The 11,192-nt window shown below is 42.3% G+C and overlaps 1 protein-coding gene across 1 annotated transcript; it reads right to left on the bottom strand.

Moving 5' to 3' along the window:
- Positions 1-3,073: 3,073 nt before the first annotated feature.
- Positions 3,074-9,277, bottom strand: tada1 (transcriptional adaptor 1). The gene is made up of 8 exons (XM_016452588.1): positions 9,126-9,277; positions 8,630-8,721; positions 8,479-8,544; positions 8,276-8,376; positions 7,471-7,683; positions 5,225-5,376; positions 4,892-5,048; positions 3,074-3,367 (listed from the first exon to the last, which is right to left on the bottom strand). Exons 1-8 carry the CDS (start codon positions 9,197-9,199, stop codon positions 3,215-3,217), a joined length of 1,008 nt encoding a protein of 335 aa, XP_016308074.1. The 5' UTR covers positions 9,200-9,277; the 3' UTR covers positions 3,074-3,214.
- Between the last annotated feature and the right edge of the window lie 1,915 nt (positions 9,278-11,192).

Genomic DNA, 11,192 nt, shown 5'->3' with positions numbered 1-11,192 from the left:
CAGGTGCATATGGGCCCGCCGATGAATAGAGCCCTGCACGGGCCCCCAGCCCTTCCCACAGCGTATCAGAATATGCTCAGCCTGAGTCTGACCCGAGCCCGTGTCCTCTCTCTCTCTCTCTGACACACACACACACACACACACTCTCTCTCTCTCTTTACACAGCTGCTGTTGCAGAAAATAGGCTAGTCCAGTTTTGGTTTTTAATGGCAAAGTGGTTATATTTATTTTCGTTTCTTTATTAAGTTCATTTAGAAATATGTTTGTTAAATTCAAGTTGTTGTTTTTTAAGTAACGACCAAGCGGCCAGCGGCGGACTGAGTTCAGCATGTTTGATCAATTTAGCCTTCTCAAATCAACACGACTTGCCTAAAATAAAATCTATAGACAAACACTTCATGCAATCCACAATATTGATTTAACAATGTAAGCAAGATAAATGTGTGCTGTAGCCGCATATTCAGTAGTTTGTGCTGAGAGTGGAGCTGAAGCTCTGCAGGACACTTTTTCTTAAGAGTGGAAACTTAACTCGGTCATATTTGCTCATAAAGGTAAGAGTAATACGTCATTCGGAATTGAAAAGGGTCTACTTTTATTTCTGTGCACTCACAAACAATATCAACAAGAACCTGTGCTTTTGTAAAATAATGAAGGAAAACAAACAGTATGGCTTTCTGTGTCTGCGCAGAGCTTCACAATGATGAACACACACGTCATACATAAATCTGATAGAATGCGTTAAATACTTAGAAACGAAATCATTCAAATAGAAAACAAAACTCATTCATTGTGTAGGCTAATTTACTCTCTAAATGCGCGGGTCCTGAAGAGATGGAGAGTCAGGAGCTCAACTTCATCTTGTGACGGACTCAGAAAATACTAGTTTATTAATAAATAATTCAAATATCTCCTTAGTATTTATTTATTGTTTTTCTTTTGTTTTTGGGCTTCTGTGCCAAGATTGTGTTTGCATGCAGTACAAATAATGGCAGCATTTTAGTACCATGTTGAAAAATAAGATTAACGTCATAATATTTTAAGAATAAAGTCAAAATTACGATAATAAAATCAGGTTATAGGCCTATTGCGTGAAGTTAATGTGAGAATTTCTCCTATACTCCGCAAAAAATAAACAAATAAATAAAATAAAAAGTCTGTGGCATCCAACCTGTCATTCTTCACTTTTAACTTAAAAAACAGAAATAAAAAGTAGACGTATTTTAGTTTTTTGAAACTCTAATTGATCGATTTCATGAAACATTGGTTTGTATTAAATTGTTCTGATTTTTTCAACATGCATTCAAATATTAAAGAGGAAAATATCATTGATTCACACGCTGCTTGCACTGAGACGAATATAGTTATCTCACTACAAATTTAGAAGCGTAAAAACATTTATTGTTTGCAGTATTTTATTATAAAGTTGACAGAAGGCTGACACTTTGTGTTTTAATAGAAGTAACAAAGCACAAAGCTCATCGCTATTATTGGGTGGCTTGCGTGCTACAGATGATGAATGGACTTGAAAACGTTAAATATTATTTCCAAGCATTTATACCGTAAATAAAACAGCTTGTGAATACACCTAACGTTAATCACTTCAGAAAAATCAACAAGAAGTTAACCGAGTTGGAGCCAACAACGTTTGGGGGGCCATACAGATGGATTTGCATATATGGCCACTGGTCTGAATGCACACACATTTACATGCTACTACTAGACCACATTTCACTGTGCTTCTGAATCTTATTCTACTCTAATAACCACATATCCATAACCACTAGACTTCTAAAATAAATTACAAATAACTGTAATGTATTAAAAGAGCATTTGGTTTTCTTGTCTTTTTCTGACATTTTCAACATAAAATGATCATGTAATTGGTTATTTACAGAAAAGTGGCTTATTTTAGGTGAATTCATGATGCAGATCAGTAGAGAAACAATGAAGCCCAAGCAAACAGTGACATACGACACTAACACTATATTACATCATAATGCACATCTCCAATGTCTAAATATGCATGAGTGTAATTTCCATAATCTCTGAAAAACACACAGAATAGACGTTAAATATTATTTCCAAGCATTTATACCGTAAATAAAACAGCTTGTGAATACACCTAACGTTAATCACTTCAGAAAAATCAACAAGAAGTTAACCGAGTTGGAGCCAACAACGTTTGGGGGGCCATACAGATGGATTTGCATATATGGCCACTGGTCTGAATGCACACACATTTACATGCTACTACTAGACCACATTTCACTGTGCTTCTGAATCTTATTCTACTCTAATAACCACATATCCATAACCACTAGACTTCTAAAATAAATTACAAATAACTGTAATGTATTAAAAGAGCATTTGGTTTTCTTGTCTTTTTCTGACATATTTCCAACATAAAATGATCATGTAATTGGTTATTTACAGAAAAGTGGCTTATTTTAGGTGAATTCATGATGCAGATCAGTAGAGAAACAATGAAGCCCAAGCAAACAGTGACATACGACACTAACACTATATTACATCATAATGCACATCTCCAATGTCTAAATATGCATGAGTGTAATTTCCATAATCTCTGAAAAACACACAGCTGACCTCAGCACTTGAACTGAAGCCAGACTTTTGTTAAATGTTGAACCTGAACTCATGCTGCTTATTAGTGATTCCTGAAAACAGTGATTATGAAAGGAACACGTGATGTTAAGCCGCTGGACTGCACAATATTCCCAGAGGATATCTAGGATATTTCCCAGAGGGCGCTGAACAATATGAACCTGACCACATGATGGCATGCAGAGCTTCTGCTGACCCGTACTGTATAAAACAAGAGATGAAGATCCGTTACCCCTGAAAGCCTGTTAATGCTGTACTTTTAAACAGCTGAATGTGATCATGTAAGAAATTATAACGTGTAAGATATGAGTCAGATATTCATTCCTTTCTTTTTACTTTGCCTCTAAAGGCAATGAGATGTGCTGCATCAGTAATTAAAAAGAACAAAAAAAACGAAACAATATAAAATACTGACATGTACAACGACAACAGTTCAGCGGAGTATTTTTTTAATTCTTACATACAAAAACTAGAACTGAGAACAATACACTTATTTACAAAATCACATGGTGTTTTAATACGGGCGTCGAGGAGGAGGATGGAACTGATGCAGTGATGTGGTGCGTCCGTTCTTCATCATCATCATCATCAGTCAGCTGACCAGCAGCCCCTCTTTACTGGCCAGATGCTGGCGGTGGATGTGGTCCTGCTCCAGCTCCTCGTGACTCGGGTGCCAGAGCCGGGCCAGAATCCTCTCCATGTTCAGGGCGTACATGCTGTGAGACGGCATCACCCGCCGCTGGACCTGCCACAAACACCAGCATGAGACCGCCCGCCAGAATCGCTCGAAATCTATCGTAACCATAACATGTTTGCAGATATTTAGGAAACATGTTAAGTTCAGATACTCGTTTCTCTGGGAAACAATGCCACAGCCAGATATTCTTCTTTAAATTGTGTGTTCCGTGTCAGAACCTCTGTTTTTGTTTTGGTCTGTGTGACTCCGCCCACTGTCAGTTTACCCAATAGGATTTCGACAGCCTGGGTTGCCAGTTTGCAGGAAACATGCAGCCATGGAAGCAGCAAAGGAACCGGATCAAAGATCGCAGATTCTACACAACCTAAAAACCTTCGGCATCCATCTGAGAAGCTCTGACCAGAGGATTATTAAAATACAGATAAGTCAACTCCGTCTAAGTCTCGTCACCTTCCATTGTAAATTGTGCTCGTTCCTCTTGCATGTCCTCAATCTGGCAACCCGCGTGAGCATGGAGTCTAAAGCGTGTTCACACCGCTAGACTCTGTACTGTGAAGACGCTCGTGGTGCTGACTCTAGACTGCACGTCTGGACACATCTTCAGAAAATGCAATCACAAACTATATGTATCGCCAGTAAAACTAAGATAACATTCTATTTTGACTAGGAATTAGACTTAAAAGTAGCATTCTGCTGTTGGAGAGTGTTATATAAACTACAGCAGAGCTCGATGAACACGGACCATCAATGTAGGAATCAAACTCACTAAGATTGCCAACAGTTTCTTTTCTATTTCATATGCATGTATGTGGTTACAGTCAAATCATATAAACCGTGAAATCGCTCCGGAACTGGAGACGGTGACGTGCGAGTCTTCACTCCTATTGGTTGTCGCTCGCTGAATTCGCTGTTCATTTGCATAAAATTAAACTATTCTTAACTTTTGTCATTGTCTCCTACAGTCACTGCGCTCGTGACGCTGGAAGTCACCAGCTCTTCATTGAAAATGAATGGGATCATGTCTCTTTGTCGCTGGCGGTGTGAACAGGGCTTGAGGAGGAGAGAAACGAGTCTCCAATATTTAGAATTTGGACTGCAGTACCCATTGCAACCACTAGTCATACATATATATATATATATATATATATATACACATATATATATATATATATATATATACATATACATATACATATATATATATACATATACATATACATATACATATACATATATATACATATACATACACACATATACATACACACACACCCCTTAAATGTATTTAATTTCAGCTAGATGCAAAGGAAACATCTTTTTTGTTTAGTTTAACTTGCTAAAAAAATTAAAACTGAAATAAAAAAAAAACTATATAGACATACATAAGAAAAGCAACAAAAGAAACTAAAATTAAAGTGAAACTAGAAATTATAAAAATAAAAGATAGAAATATTTTCATTTTCCCGCACTATTAATTAAACACATTATTCTGTTGTCATCCCTCCGCTCCCAGACGGTCGGGTCTCTTGAGCAGAGCGCTCTGATCTGATGTCAGTGTTACTGCACACACACCTGTAGCGCCTCCAGCAGGTCGAACACACTGATGGGCGGCAGCGGCGGCGGGACACTGTCAGCAGAACACGCCAGCAGGAGCGCAGCCTGCTGCTCCGCATCATCCAGCAACAGCTGAGGAGGAGGCCCGGCGGGGAGCGATGCGCTCGCAGGAGGACTGCAACAAACACCAGACACAACACATGATACATCACTGAGCCGACGTTACTGATGCTCATACAGTTATTGGACAGAGAAAGAAGACATCAGTCATCAGCTCAGCACTTCAGCTGCGTGCAGTGATGCGGTCCCACATTAAACACAGAAGTTAACGCTTAATTAGCAGAGACGTGCCATTCAGTGACGCTGTGGTACGCCGGCAGACTGTTCTTCAGGTACGGCCGCGGCGTCACGTCACTGCCGAACGCATGCTGGAAGTGACCATCACGCAGACGGTAGGCTTTCCTCCGCGACACCAGAGCGCTGATGATTTCCTTCAAATGCACCTGCAACACAGAGAATACAGCAGCTGATCAGGATCGGTGTTACACTAGAGCACAGCTGCACATTCATCCTCATTTACCCTCAATTCCAGTCGATTAAGAGATAAAGCCATTATTGTGCCCCCAATCACAGCTTCTCTCCTAAAAGGACACATTTTCTGCCCTGTGTTTAATTTATCTTCACAACCTGGCAACCATTCGCACGCTTCTTTCTTACACTGCTGATGATCTGAAAACATCGACAATCATGTAAGCTGTAGTTTAGTGAACTGTTGAAATGAGTCTGCCATCAAACCTCCTCATGATGAACGTGATCCTGACTGCACTGTTTGTGACGGAGGCCGAGTAATTGCTCTTATGCTCCTCTGCCACAATACTAAGCCTTTTTGTTGTTTTAATAGAACGACACGAAGATCATTTATGAATTAATATTAGGAATGCTTTTGAGTTTCACCAGTTTTCATAATGCAGAGAGTGTTTATATTTATAATATAATAAATCAGGAAACGATGAGATCGGAGATCAGACAAAAAGAGCATGAAGAATCACACTTTGGCAGCTGTAGTTTTTACATGTGCTGAAAAAAGTGGAAGCGGTGAAAGAGGAAGGGATAAGAGCTTAAGGTAAGCAGTTTTATATTTTAGCACCGTGTCACGTTGATTTCATGTCATTTTTATCGTCTGGTCAGCAGACGAGGGTCGTAGCAGCAAACACACTGCGGTGATCATGCTGTATGTCTGTCAGACAGAAAATGATCGAAGGCTATCTTTGGTAGCGAGACGGTGACAACGGCTGTCTTTGAACCTCTCTCACTGTACGACACAGGAGCCACGATCACAGAAATAGCCACGATTGTTTCTCGATGCCAATCATTCATCTGAGACAGCTGAAAATCCTGCAGCGTGTAGAAGACTTAAGACTAAATTAAAAAACAGCTGACAACATTAACACTACAATCAGCTGCAGCAGACAACAGCCAGAATTCAGAACATCACATCATCATCTGTCTATCACACACACACACACACGCTCTCTCACACACACACACACGCGCTCTCTCACACGCACGCACACACGCACTCTCGCTCACACACGCACTCACTCTCTCACACACACACTCTCTCACACACACGCACGCACTCTCTCTCACACACGCACTCGCTCACACACGCACTCGCTCACACACGCACACACACACGCACTCTCTCTCACACACACGCACTCTCACACACGCACACAGACAAGCACGCACTCACTCGCTCTCTCTCACACACACACACACACACACAGACAAGCACGCACTCACTCGCTCTCTCTCACACACACACACACACGCTCTCACACACACACACGCGCTCTCTCACACACACACGCGCACTCACTCTCTCTCACACACACGCGCGCGCACTCTCTGTCACACACACGCGCGCACTCTCACACACACGCGCGCACTCACACACGCGCTCTCTCACACACGCGCTCTCTCACACACACACGCGCACTCACTCTCTCTCACACACACGCGCGCGCACTCTCTGTCACACACACGCGCGCACTCTCACACACACGCGCGCACTCACACACGCGCTCTCTCACACACGCGCTCTCTCACACACACACGCGCACTCACTCTCTCTCACACACACGCGCGCGCACTCTCTGTCACACACACGCGCGCACTCTCACACACACGCGCGCACTCACACACGCGCTCTCTCACACACGCGCTCTCTCACACACACACGCGCACTCACTCTCTCTCACACACACGCGCGCGCACTCTCTGTCACACACACGCGCGCACTCTCACACACACGCGCGCACTCACACACGCGCTCTCTCACACACGCGCTCTCTCACACACACACGCGCACGCACTCTCTCTCACACACACACGCGCACGCACTCTCTCTCTCACACACACGCGCGCACTCTCTGTCACTCACACACGCGCGCACTCTCACACACACGCGCACTCTCACACACACGCGCACTCACGCTACTAACTCACTCTCTCTCACACTCACACACACGCGCACTCTCACACACACGCGCACTCTCACACGCACTCTCACACTCTCACACACACACGCACACCTCCAGCGCGCAGAACACGGTGCTGACGGCGTCCTCGCTCACGTTGTCCAGGCCCATCTCGAAGGCGGTGACCATCATGCGCGCCTCCATCTGTCCTCTGGTGGGCAGCAGCAGTGTGTGAGCACTCAGTCTCAGCTCGTCGTCCTCCAGCGCTGCTTCTCGAGGACTGAAGGCCTGCGCCGCCTGCAGAGGGTTCTGCGGCTGGAAGCGATGCTGCAGCACACACACACACAACACACCAACAGATCAACACACATGCCATATCAGCGGATACATAATATCATACTTAATACTGTGTACTGTTTTTAACATTCAAAATTAAAAAGACCTAACAGTAGTTTTTATTAGTCAATAAAAGAAATCACTGAAAATAAGAGGATATACAAAAGCTATAAATGTAAATATTGATGGTCCTAAAAAGAACTCAATTCCTTGATGCAAAATGTAATTTCTTTTGAGTAAGTGAAATGTTTATTTGCAGGGTTTATGACAGTAAATTTAAGACTTTTGTTTAAGACCAAGAAAACATAAGGACTGAATGGAATTGAACAATACGTCAACACGGTCTTTTATCAGCAACACTTCAAACATTAAAAATGCATCTTCAAACAGATCTCCATTACTCTAATTCACCTTATTAAAAAAAAAAGCTTAAGGTTTGAAACGCTCTGCTACAAACCACTAGCTTCTGATCACACTGTAATAAAGTGCTGCTCTTCCTCAGTATTTCTGTCTTGTTTTCCAGTTCAAAGGATTCTTAAATCAAGACACATTTACTGGAGAAGCACAATGAACTCGAACTCACATCGAATTTCTGCCGAACGGAGGGAAACTTCTTTTTGCCTCGGTTAGGTTTGCCTGGTTTGGATGTGGATCCGCTGTTCCACTGCAGCGAGCTGGTGCCCTCTAGCAACACACACACACACACACACACACACACACACACACACACATCAACAACAGCAAACACTGCACAACTCCTTGCATCTACAGAGAGTGTGTGAGTACCTGACGTGGACACGATGATCTGGCAGCGGGTGAGGATGGCCAGCAGGAAGTCATTGTGAACATGGACTGCGGAGGAAACAAGCAAGCGATCAGTGAGAGCCTGTCACCTGTGCAGTCAGCATGACGCACACTACGCAGGGCACGAGCTCACCGTTCTCCTGAGCCAGCAGACGCCGTGCCTCCAGGTCGAACTCCTCCTTGCTGATCTTCTGCTTGAACCAGAGCTTGAGATTGGCCCAGTAACTGAGGAACACACGCAGCTGATTTCAGTGGGAGCTGAGACTGACACTGCAGAAACATGACGGGCCTTCACCTGCTTCTGACCCGATTACCAGCGAAAGTACATGTTTAGTTTTATATGAAGTACCAAACATTCATCAGTCATCGTGAGATTTCCGAACACTACACTGAAAGTGCTGTCATTATCTAGAAAACAAAAGGTCTGCACGTTTGGAAAGCAAACACTGTAATTAAACTCATCTGCAGCGTCTGGAGATACAAAACAAAAGTGTGTTTGTGAAGCTAACAGAAGCTAACATCATCAGTTCTCACACACAGTCATGTTAGTATAGAGCAGAGATCATAACACACACTCACTGCTCGACACTCGTGATATCAGAGAACATAAAAGCATAACAAACACTCACTGTTTGACGTTGTCTCCGACTGCATCGGTTAAGTTCTTCTTTGCTATCTCCAGTTCACTCGCGTGAGCCGCCATAGTGACGCCGGAAGCTGCGATGACGCGTCGCGTTCTTCTTCCGCTTGCCTTAGTTTGGCGGGTTTCGCTTAAGCCAAATGGTGAACATTTTATAGAAGAAATTAAACAATATGGTACTACTTTGCATAATATTAAAAACAGAAAAGCTAAAAATACTTTTTTTCTTTCTCATAAATGTTGTGAGATGTATATGTTTGTACTAAGTGTGTGCATAATTGCGTATTAAAATAATAATAATAATAATAATAAAAAGTTTGGCGGGTTTTAGTGCCTGCTTCTGTTCTCCTCATACCAGCAGTTCAACAGCTTCAAATGGATTATTTCCTAGCTAGTAGACCTTCCCTTATGAAAATTAACAATGGGTTTACTACAAATAAAACCAGAAAAACATGGTTACCATGGTAACCACAAATTAACCATTGTTTTGCTACACTAACCATAGTTTAACCATGGTGTTTGTAGTTAAACTACAAATGGTAATCAATACACCAATAAAAAACAAAAAAAAACATGGTTACTACACTTGGTTAATTTCGTAATTTCCTTACAGTTTGATAACACACTCTAAGTCTAATTTCTTCCCTAAAATCCCGCACAGTTTATTAGTGCTTTACATTTTTATCCCAGACAGCACATGTACGTCTCCAAGATGTCTTTTAAAGAGTGCTTCATCTGGAGAGCATCTACTGTGTACAAAGAGCTGATAAAAAGCTTTATGAAGTCAGATTCTACATCAGTCATCATAGAAAATCCCAAATAACGCTCCTAATGAGTATTTACTGTAGTAAAGTGTGACAGCTAGTTTTTCCAGTAGACAGGAGTGCTTTAATAATTCTGCTTGATATAAATGATCCAGTTCTCTTCTAGTTCAGTGTTCATCATCCTCCAGTCCGAATTACAGTTTTAGTCACTTCCGTGTTGGCTTCACGAGAGAGACCGGAAGGTTGCCGCTTGAGGAGGAATTGTCTTGCCTTTTTCGCAAGGGATTAATTAATACGCATCGGACTCAGTATGCAAGGTTTCTGTGTGTGACGAATTTTTAGGATGACGAATACGAAAAAACACATATGAAAATCTCGGACTCAGTGTGCAAGGACCTTTAGTTAGAGATTTTTCAGTATGTGCAGTAAACTCTGGTCCACACTCCAACACAGTAGGTGGCGATAATGCACTTTAAAGTCAGTGCCCCTGGTCATAAAACCGGTCGTTCAGCAGCACTGTGTAGTGAGAATATTCTCATAAACATAAGCAGCTCATCCTCAGACCTCATTGTACTTTCCAAAGTCATTTGTGCCATTTTTAGCCATGCAATCTGCATTTACAAACAATAGTGACAAACACGAGTGATTCTGAAGAGCTCAGTGAATTCAAGTGTGGGACTGTGATAGGATGAGTTTCATCCCTGCTAGATGTTACACACTCAACTGTAAGTGATATTATGGGAAAGTGGAAGCGTTTAGGAACAGCAGCATCTCAGACACGAAGCTGAAGATCAAGTGAAGTCTCAGAGCAGCTTACTGAGTGTGTAAAAGTCAGCAGCGCTCTGATTCCAGAGCTGAAGAGATCCAGGTTTCCACTGGCTTTAATATCAGCTCAAAAACTGTGCAGGAGCTTGATGGAATGGGCTTTCAGAGGCTGCAGCTGCATGAAGCCTCACATCACCAAATATAATGGCGTGTGTAAAACGCACAGATACTGGACTCTGGAGCAGTGGAAACCTGTTCTGTGGAGCGAGCAATCACAGTCTGATCGAGTCTCAACAACATGAATGTGAGTGAATGATGACAGCTTCCATTTTTGGGTGAACAAACCCTTTGATATAAAGACCTTTGACCTGCAAAGGAACACAATACATGTGAATGAAGAGTATGTAGACAGTGATCTGCTGAACACATCTGTGTGAATGAAGAGGACCAGCAGCATTAGTTCTTGCAGCAGCTAGAGTTCTTACTAGAACCAGGAAGTATGACCAAGTGTTTACTATTGTCATTTT

The sequence above is a fragment of the Sinocyclocheilus anshuiensis genome, unplaced genomic scaffold, assembly GCF_001515605.1.
Source record: "Sinocyclocheilus anshuiensis isolate Anshui unplaced genomic scaffold, SAMN03320099.WGS_v1.1 scaffold1152, whole genome shotgun sequence".
Lineage (NCBI taxonomy): Eukaryota > Metazoa > Chordata > Actinopteri > Cypriniformes > Cyprinidae > Sinocyclocheilus > Sinocyclocheilus anshuiensis.
This window is presented reverse-complemented; position numbering and strand designations above follow the sequence as displayed.